At 37.5% G+C, this 20430-nt stretch overlaps 2 protein-coding genes across 6 annotated transcripts; one reads left to right on the forward strand and one right to left on the reverse strand.

Annotated features, from left to right (window-relative positions):
• Positions 1 to 418: 418 nt before the first annotated feature.
• On the reverse strand, positions 419 to 4766 carry LOC146685919 (uncharacterized). Its single transcript, XM_085441147.1, has 3 exons — positions 4386 to 4766; positions 2909 to 3007; positions 419 to 2776 (listed from the first exon to the last, which is right to left on the reverse strand). The coding sequence occupies exons 1-3, from the start codon at positions 4764 to 4766 to the stop codon at positions 650 to 652; spliced, it is 2607 nt and encodes an 868-aa protein (XP_085297273.1). The 3' UTR covers positions 419 to 649.
• Positions 4767 to 4796: 30 nt separating this feature from the next.
• Positions 4797 to 11621, forward strand: LOC146685920 (uncharacterized). Of its 5 annotated transcripts, none has more exons than XM_085441148.1 (10): positions 4797 to 4855; positions 5297 to 5386; positions 7515 to 7633; positions 7736 to 8152; positions 8237 to 8462; positions 8642 to 8791; positions 9485 to 9702; positions 9791 to 9944; positions 10026 to 10135; positions 10696 to 11621. In XM_085441148.1, exons 1-10 carry the CDS (start codon positions 4831 to 4833, stop codon positions 11005 to 11007), a joined length of 1821 nt encoding a protein of 606 aa, XP_085297274.1. In that variant the 5' UTR covers positions 4797 to 4830; the 3' UTR covers positions 11008 to 11621. The 5 variants fall into 5 exon arrangements, with proteins under 5 accessions (XP_085297274.1, XP_085297275.1, XP_085297277.1 ...); XM_085441149.1 differs by having other exon boundaries at positions 9488 to 9702; XM_085441151.1 differs by having other exon boundaries at positions 4801 to 4855; positions 5280 to 5386.
• The last annotated feature ends 8809 nt before the right edge of the window (positions 11622 to 20430 follow it).

Raw genomic sequence — 20430 nt, forward strand, 5'->3', positions numbered from 1 at the left:
TCAGCTTTCCACAGAGAGGAATGTTAAAATAATGAAAGATGATACCTTAACACAGATACGAGATCTGAAACAGGGCAGCATGGCAGTTTGATCTGCAGTTTAACTTCAGTACAGACACTTACACTGCAAATTATCTGGTGCTTGCCATGATTTAAAATCTTATTTTTAGACAGGCCAGATTATTTGCCTTGTTTTAAAAAAGATTTACTTGTTTCTAAGTCTGGATTTTAGATAATAAACTTAAATCGAGAATAACCATATAATTGTGTCTATATTAGTACAGAAATCCAGAAATGGGAAGAATAACTCTTAAAATAGCCTACATTAGGTCTCTCACCAGATGTCTCTCAAAATATCACTTGTTTCAAGATAGAGTGACAAACTCAATTTGCTTGATTTAGGAAACTCACACAAGGCATCTGTTGAAAATATTATTTATTCAAAATCATGTCTGACTTCAAAGTTGTACATATAAGGGAAAAAAATTAACCACAATTTATGATACAAATCACATTTCAAAGACAGCTGTTTGTCCCAGCATGCCAGCATTATGTGGTACAACATTGACATTGGTTTAGGGAACATTTAATGACTGTCAACTTATATCATCGCAAACTACACTAAGCCAATACTTGGTGCAACCCTAATCTTAAGGGTGATTTCTATGGGAAATAATATCAGAAAGACTGTATTTGATTGGAACAAACACACTGTCCTTAAAACTAATAGAAAAGTATGAAGTGTAATCAATGAGCTCATGGGCTAATTCTGTAGCTTGAGCAACAATGGGCACAGTTACTTCATATGCCAATAAGTCTTCATTTAAATTCAAAGTTTCATAGCATTGGTACTCAAAAGCAATAAAAGATGAGTCAATCAAAAAGATATCCTTTATCAGTCCAAACACAGGGAAAGTGCCATCCACATCTGCAATAATCATGGACTTCCCAGCAATGTATTTATTGCCATTTAGAACATACCATTTCACTGAGACAACAGACTGCATGACATCTATTCCAAAAAATTCTTTAATTTTTTTCCTAACATATTCATTATTTTTAACAGCTGATACTGGCCCGGATTCCTTTTCTTTCGCAAAAATAGGATGTTCAGTGCCTATTTCATTTTGACAACACTCAAGAAATTGATTGTGGTTTGCTAGGGATTTACAAACATTTTTAAAATTTAACTTAGAAGCCCACTGTTTAAAATAGGAGTGCTTTGCCTCAAAGCGCATGCACATACTCCTTATTAAAGGTCCAAGGGATAAGATTTGACTGGGAAGATGCAACATATAATGTTGCTTAGGTATTATATTGGCTTCGGGAAAAAGTTGCTTGAACTGATACAGGTGTTCTTCAATCATATTTCTCAGTTGCAATACAGTTTGTAAAGAAATAATGGGAGCAAGAACTATTTGAACTATCATAATTAACTTTCTAATAAATACAACATACTCACTCTCCACACCATACAAAAGAAAAAGTAATATTTTTAAAAGAATTAGCATCTGTCCACAAGACTGTTTCAATTTGTTGTCGTTAGCCGCTAAAGTGCCAAAGCTAATAGGACATGGTTTATCCCGTATTTCAAGAGGTGAGTAAGGAAAATTTTGAATGTCTGAATTAAACTTGTCTAATTCCAATTGTCCTGAGAGAATTAGGTGTTTTAATACAAATTTAACTTCCATTGATGCAACACCTTCAAAAATAACATGCATTATGTCCTGTGGAGTTTGTTTGATCAGGTCAAATGCAGGAACATCAACTAGTCTGCTTCTTCTATTAATTCCATAAGTAGTTTTGAGGGACGCTTTCAATAAATCTGTGCTTGCTTTATCTATTTCAAAACACTGCCTGATATGTTTCTCCAGAGTTCTTTGAACAAACTTCTTCTCCTCAAAAACACTTTGCATATCATCAAAGTTGCATTCACAGTGTCTACATTTGCTATAAGCAAAACCAATCCCTTCTTTAAAGCCAGCAATCTCATGCTGGGCTAGCGTGTCTCCGCAAATGGCTATAACAGCACCAAACAATTCAATTTCACCATTTGACATTTCAATCCTTACACCATTGTAAAGCAGTGATAGATCTTGAAGTATTCTTTTCAGTACAACATCAATACCCCACTGAGAAATGTCACTTGCTTTAGCAATAGCAAGAAGTCGTATTGCAGCTAACTTTGACCTAAATTTTGGATCAATATTTCCTAAAGTATAATAAAACATGACCAATTTGTTTGCAGAAGCATGGGACCCTAAGGGGTTACATATTTCAATTTCATCTGTGTACAGTATTAATTGCAATGCATTTGGCCTCTGAGAAAACAAGGGGTGAGATGTAAAGAGGGACCCGTCTCTAAAATCATAGAAGAATCCCTCTCTGCTTCTTTGTGGTGCAGTGTTCAACATGGTAAAGATTCTCTCATTAGTCATTAACTGCTTTAGACTTTCAATTAATGGTACATAGTAAAAACTTTTGTTCCTTAAGGACATGACCCTTGAAAGACCTTGCTTTACCCAACATATCTTCTGGGATACTACTACTTCCTCGGCGTTGACTGGACAGAACATTTCCCCTATGGCTCTACACTGTCCATATGCAATGGTGGAGAAAGGATCCATGAATTTATCAAATGTAGCCAAAGCCTCATCTTGAAGCTGAGTGGTTCCCTCGGCATTATCTTCAAACACTGTCTTCATTCTTTCCTTGAGCGTATCCAAAAGAACAGCCTGATACTGTTGCACTCCTGAGATGATATGTTTGACCGTTCTCTGTGAAAACATTTGAAACAAAAGTAACTTATTCTGCATTTATATTAAAAAAAAAATTCTGAATTCCATTATGAACAAGTAAGACATTGATTGCCTTATGTAATGTATTGATCCATTAAGACTATAACATACCTGTGATAAGTGGCACTGTTCTTGAACACTGATAGCAAAAGCTGCAGCAGATCTGGTAATATCGTGTCTGGTAAAGGATGTTTTAGCAACAGCTTCTTCCTTTAGAGCAGAAAAACAAAGTTAGTCCAAACTCCTGGCCAATTATAGAAATTCTTACATAACAGGTATAATCAGTTACACCTAATGATTGGTCCATTAAAAAACAAAGTGCATGACAGTGATTAGTGTTACAGTTGTGAATATTCAATATAATATAAGATAATATGTTACAGGAAAAATGTTTCTATGTTTCTTTACCTTCTTTTAAATGTGCAAGCATGCCCTTTTGTCTATGGTTAGATTAGTTTAGAATTATCTTTTAGACTTTCTCAGCAAAGACATACTGTTTTGGGACATATTGTTTTAGATTGTTTTATCTCTCACAGCCTTCTCCCAGCTCTCTGCTGACGAGACTAGCGCCACATATGGAGTTGTTTATTTTATTTGTTTTGTATTTTCTTATCCTGTTCTCACTGTCTTTCCTATAAAAATTACCAAGCCACTGTGCATGGTGTGAGTTGTTCTTAGCAGCTCACCCGTGTACACGTTTGATAAAGAAAGTAACTTTGTCTCATTGTGTCTTTATTTCTCCTGGGTCTTTTACAGAGTTTTCCCCCAACATAATATAATATTCATTCTTTGGAATAAAGAAAAAAAATGGAAAAGAAATCAAAGACAAAGAAACAATAAAAAAGGGGTTGTCCATTGTTTTGATGAGGCTAGGGATTGGATTCATGAGAATGAGATTTTATCTTTTTAAATAATGAATTTTTGTTCGCACTTAGATATTAGTTTCTTTACATGTTTGTTGTATTTATTAAATTATTTATGTATTTTTAAATCACGTAATTTAGATTTGCACTTAGAATTTATGTTAGTATTAGTATATGGATATATTTTATTGTATGTTGTATTGTATTTATTAATTTATTTAATTTTCAAAAAAATCATTCTTATCCATGTTTTGGCAGTATTTCTAGCCAACATATTTTTTACAGTGCTTCCAAATACTCTGTGTCTTACCTGAAAATGTAATTCCTACGAGATACCCAAATTGCTGTCACATTGAACGATTTAAACGCGCTGAGAGTGTCTTTGATGCAAACTTCACCAGGAGACATGCCAGCCGCAGAGTGTGTGCCTTCTCCGGCTGCAGCATAGCCTGTACTATCTACACTGAACTGCTATTCTGTTTATTTGTTTTTCATTTCATCCTGCAGGATTAAATTGTGATTTAAAATCCAACCATGGTGGAAATCGCTTGTAACAGTTTGAAGAACAATATCTAGCGGTATAATATCGCGAGATCTCGTTAAATTTCTCTTGATTAAAAATGGAGAAAATGATTAAAAGTAATATAGGACCAAATACGAGGAGTTAGACATAGCTAAATTTGTCATCAGAAGCCACACTACATTTTATTTAGTTTAACACTTACCGCGCTCGGGCTGTCAACAACCTGAGGCTCCTGCACTTCAGGCCAAGATCCACCAGTTGATATTTCCACGGTGCTGGTTGTTGTTGCAGTACTACAGTTGGCAAAGACTGAAACACCAAAATTTTCCGATCCTAAAGAGTGGGATGTTGGGGGGATCCTCCATCCTCTTGGTGGGCTTCCATTCGTCAAATACAGAGGGTGCGTCCGTTTAATGTGGCGAAAGAATGAGTTAAAAGCTCTGAAATCTTGTTCACAGCCATCTATTCCACAGTAAACCCAAAAATCCTGCCTTCGACCATGAGCTGCATTTATGTGGCTAAGGAGCACCTTCAGAGTTAAAGAAACAAAGATAAAACAGATCATACATCTCCAGAGCGCCATGGTGAACTGTTTTCGCGCAGTAGCAATGCAGCTTTACTTTACCGCTCTCCACTGAAGGCCACAGATGAGAGTGTGGGACCATGGGAAAGGTAGGCAATTTTAAAAATATATGCATCCTTAATTATCCAATTTTTCAGGTTTAAATTACATCAGTTATATTTATTTTTAGGCAATAAGTGTTTAAGACTGAATTTATATTTTTCTTTTCTTTTTTTTTACTTAAAAAAAATTAAATATAAATAATTTTCTGCATGCGCATTCTCAGTTCCTGTCGTGATGTTACTTTCACGCGGGACAAACTCTTTTCCCCTGCTTTGTTAACCATCAGGACGTTAGGAAGATCAAAATTATTTATCTAAACAAAGTGAACAGTAATTTAAGGTTGGTAACATTAAGTTGATTTGAAAAATACTATGGTACAACGGTGTTATTAAGATAAAGTCGTGTTTTGTGAGGGCTGCTAGTTAGCAATCTAGCTAATGTGTTAACTTTAGCTAAATGTTCTTATTTAAGCCGTAGGATATTTCCAGGTACTGTGAGTGGAGGCTTTGGAACCGAACTAGAGAACTGCTGTCACGGCATGGACAACTTTGACGATGTCATACTGTCTGTGTTGCAGGGTAAGTCTTATTTTTCAGTTATTTTGGTACGTTAGCTAAGCAGCCTTAGCATCTGTTAGCATCATTTCTGAAACTTGGAGCTAGGATTGCACTTAGGGTTGCCAACTCCCTGAAAAATAAATAAGGGACACCTCGTGGCCAGGGCCGGGCGACCCAATTGTCTTCACCCTTCCCAGTGTGGTGAATTTTCTAGCTCTTTTTTTGTGTGTGAAATTATTTTTTTAACCATTTGACTTGAATTTGATTTAAGTAGATGTGTATTCTTTGTGATATGAACACATGTGAAACAAATGATCATTTAGCCATTTATTTTTAGCTCAAAATGACAACATTAACACGATAAAACAGGTCTCCTTCTTAAACAGAAGCCTGTCATGCTTAACTTTTGAGAATATAAGTAAATCTTTCTTTAAAAGAACTCTGTCCTGCTTAACTTAAAATAATAGAAAACAATAGAAAGAAAAACATTCTTGTAACAGTGAACATTTAGTGCATTTAGTACAATTGGCTTCAGTTGAGGTATTATTTCAGCTTTTCTAATGCTAATCAGCTGCTCCTGTTTGTAAACCCACTTGCTCCCATGATTACGCATCATAACTCATCATCATTATTCATCTATGTATTACTTTTATGTATTAGTCATCAATTTGTTGTAATCATCTATCCTTGCAGTTGTTTATTACACAAAATAAGTTATATTATCACACTTCTGGCCACATAGCGCTGATATTCACTGCACATGCCCATATTAACTTTTTCCAGCCAGGTGTTTTCCTTTTCCCATTCTTCCCTTTCTCTGAGGGGGAACAAACATTGCTGCTCTAATGCTGGGCTCACACTGTGCGGTTTTAGGCCCATTTTGAGCCGATTTTTGAGTGATCGGACCGATTTTGGCCTTCATCGTGCGTCGTGTAGTATACGTGGGGTAACGAGAAGTGATTAACACCTCACGACCAGCTCCCGATCATCAATCGCTCGTGAGCCGCTCACACTGCTCGCGCGCAAACACGTAAACGCCGTGAAAAAGACGGAGCAGCACGGCTGTGCAGCGTGTGATCTGGACACAAGCGATGGAGGCACAACTTGTAGAACTTTGGAAAGCTCATCCGAGCCTTTTCGATGTGGCCTCACAAAATTATCACGACCACAACAACCGTGAAAACAGTTGGATTTACACTGCTGCTCAATCACAGCTGCCCGATCAATGTTTTTCATTAGCAATTTAGCAAAGTTGATGGTGGTGGTGTGTGTGTCTGTGTGAGTGTAAGACGGAGAGAGAGAGAGCGCGACAGATTTTCTGTTATAACCTTCATTTTATGGAGGCACAGTGTGAGCACTCAGGTCGCATCAGAGCATCGGGCGGTATAGTGTGAGACCCTGCATCGTGACCTACCAACTTCTAACCCCTGCGAGTCAATCGTGCAGTTTGAGCAGGAGCTGAATAACGTGACTGAAAAAATCGCACAGTGTCTGCCCAGCTTTAGGTTTACTGTCGTCCGAGACTTGCACCGCAGTGTCAGCGTTTGTTTCCCTGTTGGCCATGCTTCTTGTTGTGGTCATTTGTTGTCTTCCGGTATTTTCTCCGTAAGTGACCTTTCCTCGACCAATGAGATGAGTGGTAATCTGAATTGTCATACTCGTAAGTGTGCTGTCAGCTCATTGGTCACAAAGCAGGAGAGGGGCTGGGAATTATGTTTTCAAACAAAGTGTTAATTCCATTAAAAGTTATAGACTACTTTTGATTCTCACTGTATTACGGGACAAAGTGCGTCCCTTATTAGCTCAATACGGGACGTGTACTTTTGTTTCTAAATACGGGACGATTCCGTATTTTAAGGGACGGTTGGCAACCCTAATTGCACTCTACTCTGAACTTTATCCACATTATAGCCTTGAGCTGTCTTTGCCAAAATAGACTTGGAACATCATTCTTGAAGACAGCCAAAAATAGTTTTATTGCATTCCCAAATATTTGATAAACTGTTTTAAGTTTGACATTTTATCCTGTTAATATTACTTATTGCTAAAATACATTTATTGACAAAAAAAATGACCTCAATATGTAATAAGCCACGCCCAGGAAAAGAGAAATAAATATCACTTTTGAAGTTGTTTTTCTCTTTTACAGCTGCGAATATTGATGAGGAAACTTTGAGGAGCTTTACCCGGGATGACCTAAAGGATCTTTTTCCGGGCCATGAAAATTTCTTCCGTAGAAAGAAGATTTGGGATTTTATCAGCCAAAAGGTAAATACACATTATACCACTAAGAAGATGATTACTGTCCATATTGTCTAGCATTAATTTGCCTAATTGTGTATTTTTGTTTATATCCCACAACTGTTATAGTTTAAGAGTACTGACCAAGATGCCAACACTTTCCATCGAAGCGAGAGTAACCCCTTAGGCTTTGATGTGTCACAATGTCAGCCTCAAACTTCCACTCCCATTTCCTACACTGCGGACAAAAAAATGAAAATGCCAGACCCACCAGAGTATGTGGTGTATACAGATTCAGAGTTGGACATGGTGCGCAGTCAGTACTTTGCATTGCTCCACAGTGGAAAGGAAAAGGACTGTAGGATGTCGAAGGAGCTATGTTGCAGACTTGTAAGGAACACCGTCACCAGCATGGTTGCAATCCTCCGTGCTAGTCCCATGGGGAAAGAAGTAACATACCCCTCCAAACTCGAAATGAGAGCAATGTCGCAGAAGATTGTCGACTATTACCCCATGTTACGTGATGCTGACACACACATGCCATACGTAAGTCATTCTTTACTCACTACAATATCTAAAATTGAGCGAGATAAAAAAAAGAATGTAAAAATATATATTATTTTACCACAGCTGACCATCTACACCAAACTGTACAAACGACTCCAAAATATGAAGTCTCCAAGGAAGAGGCAGGGCTCCATGCCACAACGAGGCAGGCCCAGGAAGACTCTTTTCAGCTCAGATGACACAGACAACGGGACTGAAGGTGACCTAAGTGGTGAAGCAAGTGGTTCAAGTGACTATACCATACTTCTTGAGAGCAATGATGACCTCAGTGAGGATAACTCAAATGCAGGTGTGTACTTTGGTCTGCTGTACTAATGACTTTTGGACATCTAAAACTTCAAAGAGACCACCTGCCCTCAGTTTTCTGTTCAGAGTGCATCACAAGATTTATACAGTGTTGAGTATTTTCCTTAACTTTCTAGCTATTCCCTGTTATTACATTCTGTTCATCTTCTGTTTTTTCCTCAGAGAAAGAATCCCAATTGCCGCTACCCTCCACTGTACCAACTACGTCAAACAATACTACCCTGGCTTTACCACTATTATCCAAGTCAGCCTCATGCTCTGCACCCAGGGCTGATATAGGTCCTTCAACTGCACCTCCAGATGATGTTGTTGGTAAGTCCACCATCACCCTTATCTACCTCTGTCTGACTGTGGTTCCTCTTACAGCTCTTTCCAAAATATGGTTGCAGCAATGAACCCCGTTCTAAGTGTTTATTCCATAAATCATAGTGGTTTGGCATTAACTCGAGTTGGTGTGTAAAATCAACATATGATAGATCCCTCATTCCAGTTTGCCAGTTAGCCATAGTAAGTATTTTAACACTTTGTGTTGTAATGGGTGTTACTCAGTGCTGATTATTTACACATGTAAATCCTCATGCTGGTCACATCTATCATGCCTTATCACAGTGTTTCTGTCATAGATCAAATTACCTAAAATATTTTTATCCATCAGCTCATAATCACTGTTCACACTGATGTGAACGATATACACAGTAAACAACCTTTACCTTATTTTCACCACAGTTTTATTCACGGGCATCTTAAACTGTCGTTTTAATATTTGATTCTGTTCAAACTAACAATTAACATAAATCCATGATCATTATAAGAAAAGGACACAAAGGGAAATGATCAGGACATATAGGGTCAGTTCATTACTCAAACATATTTAACCTAAACATTAATTCTCAGAAATATTATACTTAAAAACAACCATGCAACTAGAAATGACTGATTAGAAAAATCTGAATTTTGTGAAGTCTAATTACACCATGTCTTACAATTGCTCTTTGCTTTCCCTAGCAGACCATGACAGCCTGAAGATGCAGGCAAGACATTACAAAACCTTGAGCAACATGTACAGGAAACCCAATGCAAAACCCAACCAAAGTGACGTTGCTCAAATTTTGGACCTGGAGTTTGAGGCCAGACGAACTTTTATTGACGCAGATATTACAAGGGAAGAAGACAGGCCCAGAAAAATATTTGAAGCATACCCGTGCTTCAAAGACATACAAAATGTAAGTTCAACTACCTTCAGTTAAATTCCTTGCTTTCTCTGGATAGGTTTAGTTAGTTCTTGACTAACTGAGCACAACTTTGTCATAGGCGATGGATGAACTGCGTCGCATCATTGGTGGCTCCAACTGCAAATACATAGATCAAATGAAGGGTCGATGGGCAGAGTTTTGTTCGAAAGTGCAGTTCTATGGCATTTGGAAGAAGGTCCTGAAACCTCCTCTCCCCTTGGATGTACGTAGAGGTAAGTGGCCTTTTCATACATTAAATCCACACATCAGATATGTTCGGATTGCTTTGTTGAGATACTTTTCTCTGTTCACAGTGGATTTTACTGTCACTCTCTTCAATGCACTTCCATCTCTTTTTCCTTCAAAAACTACACCACCAAAGCGGCTGGGAAGTGCCAGTGAGGCTCTCCTTCATATCCTCAAGGTGAGAACAGCTGCAATACCAGCCACTGTAACTTGTACTCCATTTACTTGTATTGTTATTATTAATATTATTTTGCTTTTCCTGCTTAATAAGAGTAGGTCGAAGTTCAATTCAGCAGGGATTAAATTACTCCTTATTCAGGATTTCTTAATTGTTATTCAAAACCTACTCCAGAGAGGCAGCACAGAGCAAAAGCACATTGCAGTTAGGATACAAGTAGAAGCAGTAAAATGATATATTTAAAAAGGCCTTCAAAAACTAGAATATGTAACAAAGTTAAAAGAAATTGTTTTAAAAAACAAATGAGAAAAAAAGCACAAATAGACATGATAAAAATGCTGCAAATTAGAGAAAATTCATGCTCAGAATTAATACATTTCCAAAATTTCATATTTATGTAAGTCAGATATTTTATATTTATTTCTTCTATTCCAACAGTAAATCAGTTGGAGCATTCTAAACTCTTGATATTGCTATTTGTGTCTTAAGCTGTTTGGATGCACAGCAACCCTTTCATTTAAAATCTTGAAGAATTTGTCCTTTTTTTGTGCTTCTTCTAGCCAGGTGAAGATGCAATGCTATACCTGGAGAAGCGGCCTCTCTCCTCCCCAGTGCTGCTTTTTGATGGAACAACCAGCATTGTTGCTGTAGGAAACATACCAGTGACCACTCTCCCCTTGGAGGATTTCTGGGAAGGAATGTTGGTGTTGATGGCATATTACTACACCTTGCACTTAACATACCCAAAATGTGTTGCAACGGTCCTCTCTGTCATACAAACTGAGGTAATCACTGATGCCATCCATGATCAAGATGCCACTAGTGCATATAAGAAAGCAATAGCTGAGTGGAAGTCGTTCTTTGAAAAATAGGTGAATACCAAGCAGGATTTTATCAGGTCATTTGCAGTTTGTTTAGTTTTGTAGTACGTTTGTACAACTTTGTTCCTAATTTGCCTAGCAATGTCCTGAGAAACGGCTTTACTTAAGATGCTTTACAAATGAAAGTTGTTGTTTTTTTTTCTTAGTGACACTTTACCTGAGGCATGTAAAGTTTTAAGTCAGTAATGCCATTATTTACAACATTGTGAGACTATGTGACTGTCACAAAAGTTTAAGGCCAAAATTGTAATTTTTTTTCTGTGTTTAGGCCTTTTAAAGGGTTGATTTAGACTTTTAGGGATTGTGCAGCAGCCCTATTTTGTTTAAAAAAAAAGGATTTTGTTCTCATGAGAGAAATAAATGTTGGCATATCACTCTTGTCCTGGTTGTGATTTCAGTAGAAGCCAAGGAGTAGGAAAAAGGTCTGTTTTAAGGTTTTTTTGCCTGGATTTAATATTGATTCGGCTCTATTTTAAGATAAGCCAACCTGAATCAAGAAACAAATTAATCATATTTCACTAATATTGAGTAGTTTTTCATAGTATTAGAACTATTTTTCTCGTTGCAGTGCATTCATTTGCTGCAAGTAAGAATTCAAAACATAAAAAAAGACTGTAATTTACCATATTTAACTAATATTTGGGACTTGATATCAAGTAATTTTATCTTAAATTGAGCTCTTTAAAGCTTATTTTAACCCTCTTCAATTCTCAAATGTGTTCTTTTATTTCTGGATTAAAAAATCTTATTTCAAGATTTCTTATTAAGTAAAATAAACTTGCTGCATGGACAGATAATTTCACTTGTTTTCAGTGCTTTTTGTATCAAATGTAGTATTTTTTTCCTAAATATAGACTAGCCATTTTTGCAGTGTATTATAAGGGTTAGGGGCCCAGGTCAAAATTGTGTTGTTTTTATCAGTGATTACTGTGATAAGAAGTCTGTTCATTTTCAATTATTTCTTCGTTCCGTGACCCTCCTTCAGTTCACTCTTTCTCAAAACACTGAAAAAACACAACTTTGTCTTGTTTCAAACTCTGCAAATGCATTAGAATGTATAAAAATAAATAAATACCATCGGAGACATTCTGGCGTCCGTGTGCCCCACCTTTGGCCCCCAACAAAGTGTTTGACAACCAGAGCAGAGTCAGTCGGGTAGTGCTTAGCAGTCAAAAGAATAACTGTGTGTCTAGTAGGGTGTGTAATGCTGTCAGCTTCTAAAGCTTTCGCCTGTGTTCACACAGCGAAGCACAGCGAGACACAGAAATTGTGTGGGAATGTGTATATCTGTCAGTGTGCTTTGTGTTAGTTTTGCTCTACTGAGCACCGCTCTAGTTTCATATAAGTCTGCCATTCTCTCAGTTTCAGTTGTCTTCTAATTCCCAATGGCTTTTCTCTGTTTTGTTCTCCAACGCTTTTGTTTGTCTTTGACCTTGTTCCCTTCTCATCCTCTTTCGGTCCTGTTTTAGTAAACCAAATACTGTAGGTCAGGTCACCATGTACAAAGCAGGTCAACTATCTTTGCTGTTGAGGAAAATACTCAGGAGCAAATGTCAGTGTCTGTTGAGTTTAAGGTGCAACTAAGGCAGAAGTTATCCTATGACATTACGGTTTTTGTGAAGCAGGGTTGTCACTTCCAACTTGGCATTTTTTAATGTGCAGGTTACTATTGTGAAGGAGTATATTTTTCACACAAACCAAGTCGTTTTCAGTGCGTAAACCTAAACACAGAATCATACAAAAAGTGAAAACCAAATTTAAAAAACACAGTAGGCACAAACTACCAGCTCCTGGCTGACAAACCTGCAACGTTTGCACCCCAATGCCTTCTAATGCAGTCTACAGGTCTCTTAGCAGATCAACAAGCTCTTGGCAGCCAATATTGACATGGTCATAGTATTATGGGACACCAAAGGACACCATATGATTAAAAGGATTAATATAGATGTAGAGCAAAGAATGTGTTGAAAGTGCTTGGTTATGCTATATCAAATGCTCCCCTGTTTGGATTTTCATTTTATTTAATAAACAGTACCGTGTGATGAGCAGCACACGCTGATGAATAAAAAAAGTAAAGAGCAGTCTCACTAACCAAACAGTTGTTGTTGGGCTGGGACACTTGAGTTGGTACCAGCTAAACTGTAGCTTTTAATTGTCGCATACTAAAGAAACTGCAAGTAATTGGATATTTAGGCTGTACACAAATTAATTAAGCTAATATATGTTTCTGTTTATTTCAATTTGTTTAATTATCGATATTTAAACGTTTGTTTTTTTCTTTCTTTCTTTTTTGTAAGATTAGTAGAGTTGTTAGGTTGGGACTTCTTGATTGCACTAGTTTGCAACATGTGACAGTAAAAAGCTTTAATTTAGCTTTTAACAGTCACGATCAAAGTAGCCATCCATTTTACTTGAATCATTGAATTTCTCCCTTCTTAATTAAGTCCCTCAATCTATTTTCTTACTATTTCACCTTCCTCCATCTTCTGCTCACTTTGTTGCTGGGACAGCCTCTTCCTGCAGTTCTCCATGGCTGATCCTAGTAACAGCAGGGATTCCTGCCACATTCCAAGGATATGCATGTTTTGCAATAGGTCTGAATGTGAATCGGTGTCTGTTTCCGTGAGTTCTAGTGCGAGTTCTAGTCTAGTTCTACCGCAAGATTCTACATTTCTTACACCAATTAAGGGAATGTGACCAGAGATGGGCAGTAACGTGTTACTGTAATCCGATTACCGATCCGAAACCCCTAAACTTCTGAGCAAGCACCAACAGTACGCTGCCACGGGAAGTAATCAGTAATTAGTTACTGATTACTTTTTTCAAGTAACTTGACCGACACTGATGGTGGCCCATCATGGGGGTACCTATTGAAAAGCTTGAATAGGTAGATATACGAAATAAAACATTGCACCTTTTGTGAAACATTAAAGAAGTATACGTTCCCACAGGTTGAAGAGTTGCTGTTATACTGTGGCGTAATCACTAGATTTCAAACAATAAATAATAAAAATAAATGTAAATGTAAATGTAAAAGAATAAATAAAATGGAAACAAGTGAAGAAAGTAATCTGGAAAGTAACAAAATACATGTTTTTCCCATAAAGAAGTCATCAACAAGAGCCCCAGTGGTGGTTCAAGAAGCCAGGTGAACCACGTTTCTTTCTGTGTGCACTTCTCTTCATTATGACAGCCATCTCTGTCTCTTAGGTTTGACCCGTTTATACTTTAAAAAGAAAGAGTAAATGGCAATGCGTTAACATCCCTCAAGGAAGCCAGGACCTCTTGTGGATTGTAATGTTGTTGGTTTGACCTTTTCTGTAGCTTCACTCATATGTTTTCATGTAATAGTTGACATTTGGTTCCCAGGGTGTACACACTGCAGCTCCTCAGTAGACTGATGGCTCTTTGATTGGAACGTTTGGTCCTGCTGAGAGGTTAAAGAGCCTTCCTTAGACATCCTGGTGCTGTATGGCTGGAGGCTATAGCGCTCTCTGTGGATGCTACATGCCAACACTTATTATCTGCCGAGTTCTAGTCTTGCTGCAAGCTTCTGCATTTTTCATATCAAGGGTGTCAGTTTTTAACACTATATATTTGAGGGAATTAAACATGTTGAAATGAAAACGCAATTGATGATGTAATTAACTGAGTAGAAAAATTGACAATTTCTTTCACAAAGAAAACAATGGGGGTTAAAACACTTACCCCTTTCCAGCCTCAAGATACAAGAAGCAAGTTGTAACTTTTCTTATTCAACCCATTATGAAAAGTACCTGATGGTGTTATTTAATAGTATTGATTTGCTTCGTTTAAGAACATAGAATGGCCAAATGTTGGTGACAAGGACACCGTTGTCATTGCACTTGAGTCACACTCCCAAAATAATCACCCCCACATCCAGTTCACATGTTCTGGAATAATCCGCCTTTTTCAGTGAACCCCTCCCCTGTGACGTTCACTCCTCATATAGCTCTGTTGATTAAGACACTACAGCATGACTTACAAATAGTGGCTGTTAGTAGGTCTGCTCCATGAACAGCTTGTGAGTTAATCCAAGGCTATAAGCAGTATTTATTCTACAGTGCATACCTGTGCTTATAGGCTATGTAAAGGTATGGTCACATTTGAATTCCATGTGGAGACATGTATTTACAACACACAAACAGGTGGTGATAGATCATTTTTAATGCATCGTTGCTGAGCAGCAATAGATAAGCTTCCAGCAAGCTATAAGATTAACATTGTTGAATAAAAAAAGACAAAAGCATTTGTCACTGTCGAGTCCTGCTAAAGAACTAAACGTGCAAGCTTGTTTTAAAGCATTGTCTAATTTAGTAGCATACCAAGAATTATTCAAAATACAATGACTAGTCAATGGCAGCGTGACATAAAGTCTGAGCTCCTGACCCTGAAGTGACTGGGAAGAGCAATGATTAAGTTGCAAGAAGTTGGGGACAGTGGGATCCTGATTTTATGTGTATGGGTTATATGTGGCTCTACTCAATGCTGCTTAAATCAAGTCCAAGTTCAAAGACCTACAAGAATGGAGACACATGTCAAGACAAAAAGTCCAAACCAAATCCAAAAGGACTAAACGTCAAGTCAAGGATATGATCAAGAGCCTGAGCCTGAGTCAAAAAGCAGTCAATAATTATTCCAAACTGAGATTTTAAACTTCCCGGACAGTTGCTAATTTAATTTTTGATGAGTCGGGGTCTCATGTGTCAGGCAGAAGACGGCGGTTCAAGGCTGTATGATATAATAACAGTTTTGGGAGCTTTGTCTATTGCTTTGCTTTAACTTAACCTAACCTGCAATTGAAAGCAAGAAGCACGTTAAGGTAGTAAAAGCTATATTACAATAAAAAATATCAGTATAAACTTACAGCATAAACCTAGTACTGTAAGTAGTCCTTACTTACAATATTCATGAAGTAGACTACATCTTGGTTGAGATAATTAACTTCTAGAGGTTAAAACTGACCCCGTCCCATCCACACCACTTCATTATTTTCCTTAAAAAAAGCCTTATTGATTAAACCCTATTTTTGGTGCTCAAGCATTATGAAAGAACCAGTTTATGCCAGGTACTATCCAGAAGTTACGGATGAATTTTTCCTCAAGTCACTGACTCTATTCATTTGCATGTTTTGAAATGGATTTTGAAGACCTCGGTGGTGGCTGAGCGTTCAACCCTCATTGCTTTAAATTCACATTCATCACAAGTTAAATTAACTGCAGTAGATACATATTCTCCATTTAGATTGTTTAGTTGTAATGACAGTGTATTAACAGATGCTCTAGCAGAGAAGAGGAAAAGAGAGGAGAAGATAGTTTCCAAAGAGCCCTGTTTTATTAATGTTAACACGGTGACTGGGCAGAGTGATCAGTCTCCTTCAAGCATACACAATTAGAGTGGTTCCCAGAGAAAGAGGGAGATAAAGAGCGGAGAAGGAGAGGGGGAAAGGTCCAGACAGGTGCAGTGAGGTGAACAGCCCTGGGGAAATGAGGCTCCATTAAGTTTGTCATCAGCAATACACCACCCGGGGTCACTGGAGAAGATGACAATCTCTTTTTGCTTCCCTCTTTTTCCCTCTTCACGTGCCTCTCTAGCCTAATTGTTTGCATCTTTCCATCTCATATTCCAGTCCTATTTGAGCCTCCCATCATTTCAGTGTTTAAAAGCGGCGATTAAAGTGGAATGGAGCGTATACTCAGTCATCTCTCTTCCCCAATTCTTACCCTCCCCATCTCTGTATTTAATATGCATGGCTCCTACCATTAAGGTGAATTGAGCACTGTACTCTGGTGAACCTCAGTCCATCTCACTGGCCATTACGCCCACACAATAAGGAATAATTTAAATCAAAACCTGGCTTAGTGAGAGAGGGCTCAATATTCAGTTTATCTGATAAGTTAAAGGAAGTGAATTTCTTATATAAAGTCATAAAGACAACTGTGAGAGTCAAATACCACACTAGAAATTGAAATGGTCTAGTATTACTCTGATGTGGTAAATAAGGTTCAGGTGTATTAAAATTGAAGCAAGGAGGATGACAAATTTTGTGTTATCGAATAACGTAAAGGGACAGTTTACTTAGAATATATGCCATTAATAGGACAGAAAGAAGACTAAAACACAAGGTTATAGGCAGTAAAATTAATTAATATTACGTCATAGGCATGAATAATAAAATACATAGAAGGTCACAAAATGAACATTTTTCATTGTATTCATTTGTAGAATTTGTCATGAACTGGCTGTGTGGAGGCAGATGAGGACCCAAACGCAAAACTCACGGAGACAAAAAGCTGAACTCAAAATCACTGCTTTATTGCAGAGAAACAGAACTAAACTGGGAATGCTAACTGAGGACCGAGGGAACACAGAAAGGCACACAGGTTCGGGGAGGAGACATTGACGGCGCGACACCAAACTGAGGGAGACATGCACATAAATACACAGAGGGTTAACCAGGGAAGTGGGAGCACACGGGGAACACAGCTGACACAGATAATCATAACGAGACACGGCAGTAGTAAACACAACACTGACGGGAGACTGTCAAAGTAAAACAGGAAATACAGAGGTGCAGGCAGGGGGAGAGAGAGCACAGGCATAGCGGGCGAAACATGGAATAAAACACAAGGAGGGGAGACGAGGGCTCACAGATACACAGAGGGACACACAGGGGGGAAAAGTCACAAGAGGAAATCAAAATAAGGAACAACTTAACAGAGCAACCCAGGAACCATGGCCCAAATAAAGAACAAAATACAAAAATACACGAAAACTAAGAATGCTGGGCCAACATGGCCCAGGATCATGACAGAACTGGACAGTTTCCATTGTTTGGCTAAACTAATTTTGTTCCATTGATTATTTACTGTGAATCTTTTTCCTTCCTTAAAAACCTAAATATCTAGCTCGTCTTTTTTGTGGAAAAAATAATAAGGTTTACATGGACATTTATTTGAATCTTTACTTGAGCTGCACAATAACTCCAAAGCAAACTAATATAATATGATGGCAGTGTTATTCTTATTACAGGCTTTAAAAAAAGAAAAGAAAAGAAAAAGCTCTTAAAAGCCCACAATGTGCCTTTCAAAAAAAGATGTTACTTCCTACAATTTCACAAAACCTTTCACATCTACATAGAACATTCACAAGGCTAAGGCTATTTGTTGTGAAGCATGTACATAAAAGAATTTTCAACAAGATAAACTTACAAAACTATGTATATCTGAATAACTGAATCCTGAAAACATGTATTTGATTTTTTCAGTTCAGCTTTATTTTTTATTTGCAAAGCGCCAAAAAATAGCACCGATGTATGCTGTATAATCCATACTATCATTTAACAAATGAAACCATTACTTATTTAGCCTTATATTTCATCTTTTCATCTTTTTTCTTTCTCTTTTTTTATTTCTAAGTGTGTTTTACATTCATTATCCTAATTTAGCTTGCACAAGAGAAACTGTGTAGAATGCCTTATTTCATGGAACATTACAAACAAAAGACAGATGTCTGTTTGAGCAGTGTAAATAAGGGCATTAATATAGGAATTTAATTAGCTTATACTGTTCTTACATCAATTTACCTTACACAGCTACCTTGATTTGTTTAAAATGTACTGTAATGTAATTTGTGTCTGTATAAATATAGGAAGTCTTCATAGAAGCGTCATTCCACTAAACCAGTCTACCACTCAGAAATATAACTGAAATATAACATAATGTAGGCCAAAATATGGCAGACTTTAAGAAAAAAGTATGAAGACATTAGTGGAGGTAAGGTCATCAGAAAAAAAAAAAGTCAAAAAGCAGTGAGCAGAGATGTAATTGGCCAGTGATGTTGACAGACCATAGAGGGGATTGGAAAGAACAGTAAGGGTGGTAGAGAGATGAATAGACAGACATGCTGGTCCAAAGAGCAAAAAAGTAAGAGTGAGTGATAATAAATGATAATAAATGATTTTTTATTACTGTGCAGAGTGCAGCACTCAGCATTCTGTAAACTGATGAGCCATGGAAGGGTGTGTGTGATCCTCTGAGAGAAGGCAGCACACATTTATTCTTCAGCCCCTCAAGACTTTTGTGCTGCCTCCTACATTAACTTTGTCTTTTTGTTTCATGTAGCGACATTTCTGAGATATTGTGTGTGTACGTGTGAGACAAAGAGAGAGTGAGAGAGGACACTGTTTATTTGACCTGGTCCCTGCAAAGTGTATTTAAATTGTGACATTTCTCAAGCATTTTTGTATACTGGGCAATAAGTGCAAAGTGTCAACTTATTATTTGCTGAGTGATTTTTTGTTTGTTTGTTTGTTTGCTTGTTTGCACTCTGATATTTAAGTCTATGGGGCGCCGTTTGTAAAACTGAAACATGCTGAAATTAATGACAACATTTTTCCACATTAAGCTCTAAAACATGTTTGTTCGAGTCATTTTTGATTTGTTTTGACTGGTCCTTCTGTTTGGAGCTACCTGGTTCTGCCTCATCTTCACTGGCCATGCTGGTGTTCTCTGTGCCTGCATCCACATGGTGACTGTAAGCACCAGTTATAGTAACTTCATGTTTTTATTTGAGGTGATTTGTTTGATGTATATTCTTAAATTTGATGTTTGAGAATAAACGTATATCATTTCAGTTAATTACATTTCAGTAAAGTTTTTTAAATATTTTGCAACACCACAGAACAAATGATAGTGTATAATATGAAACAATAGATGTTTTCATATCGTCATCTGATATATATCGTCACATTGAACAGCCCTAATACAGAGGGTTCACTGCAAGGTGCAAGCCACTCATAAGCCTCAAGAATAGAAAGGCTAGAATAGACTTAAAATAATAATTAAAAAAAAAAAAACATCTAGTAAAAGACAGCAAAATTTTGGAAAAACATTCTTTGGACAGATAAAACCAAGATCAACCTCTACCAGAATGATGGCAAGAAAAAAGTATTGAGAAGGTATGGAACGGCTCATGATCCAAAGCATACCACATCATGTGTAAAACATGGCAGAGGCAGTGTGATGGTTTGGGCATGCATGGCTGCCAGTGGCACTGGTTGTGTTTACTGAATATGTGACACAGGACTGAAGCAGCCGAATGTGATCAGAGAAATACTGTCTGCTCAAATCCAGCTAAAAGTAGTCACATTGATTGGGTGGCATTGAATAATACAGATGGACGATGACCCAAAACATACAGTCAAAGCACCCCACGACTTTATTAAAGTAAAGAAATAGAATATTCTTGAACGGCCAAGTCAGTCACTGGATTTTAACCCAATTGAGCATACATTTCAGTTGTTGAAGACTAAATTTAGGACAGAAAGGCCCACAAACAAACAGCAACTGAAAGCCAATGCAGTAAAGGCCTGGCAGAGCCTTAATAAGGAGG

Source organism: Copadichromis virginalis, linkage group LG19, assembly GCF_057382275.1.
Source record: "Copadichromis virginalis isolate Kocher_CV1m ecotype Utaka linkage group LG19, C_Virginalis_male_GT1.1, whole genome shotgun sequence".
Classification (NCBI taxonomy): domain Eukaryota; kingdom Metazoa; phylum Chordata; class Actinopteri; order Cichliformes; family Cichlidae; genus Copadichromis; species Copadichromis virginalis.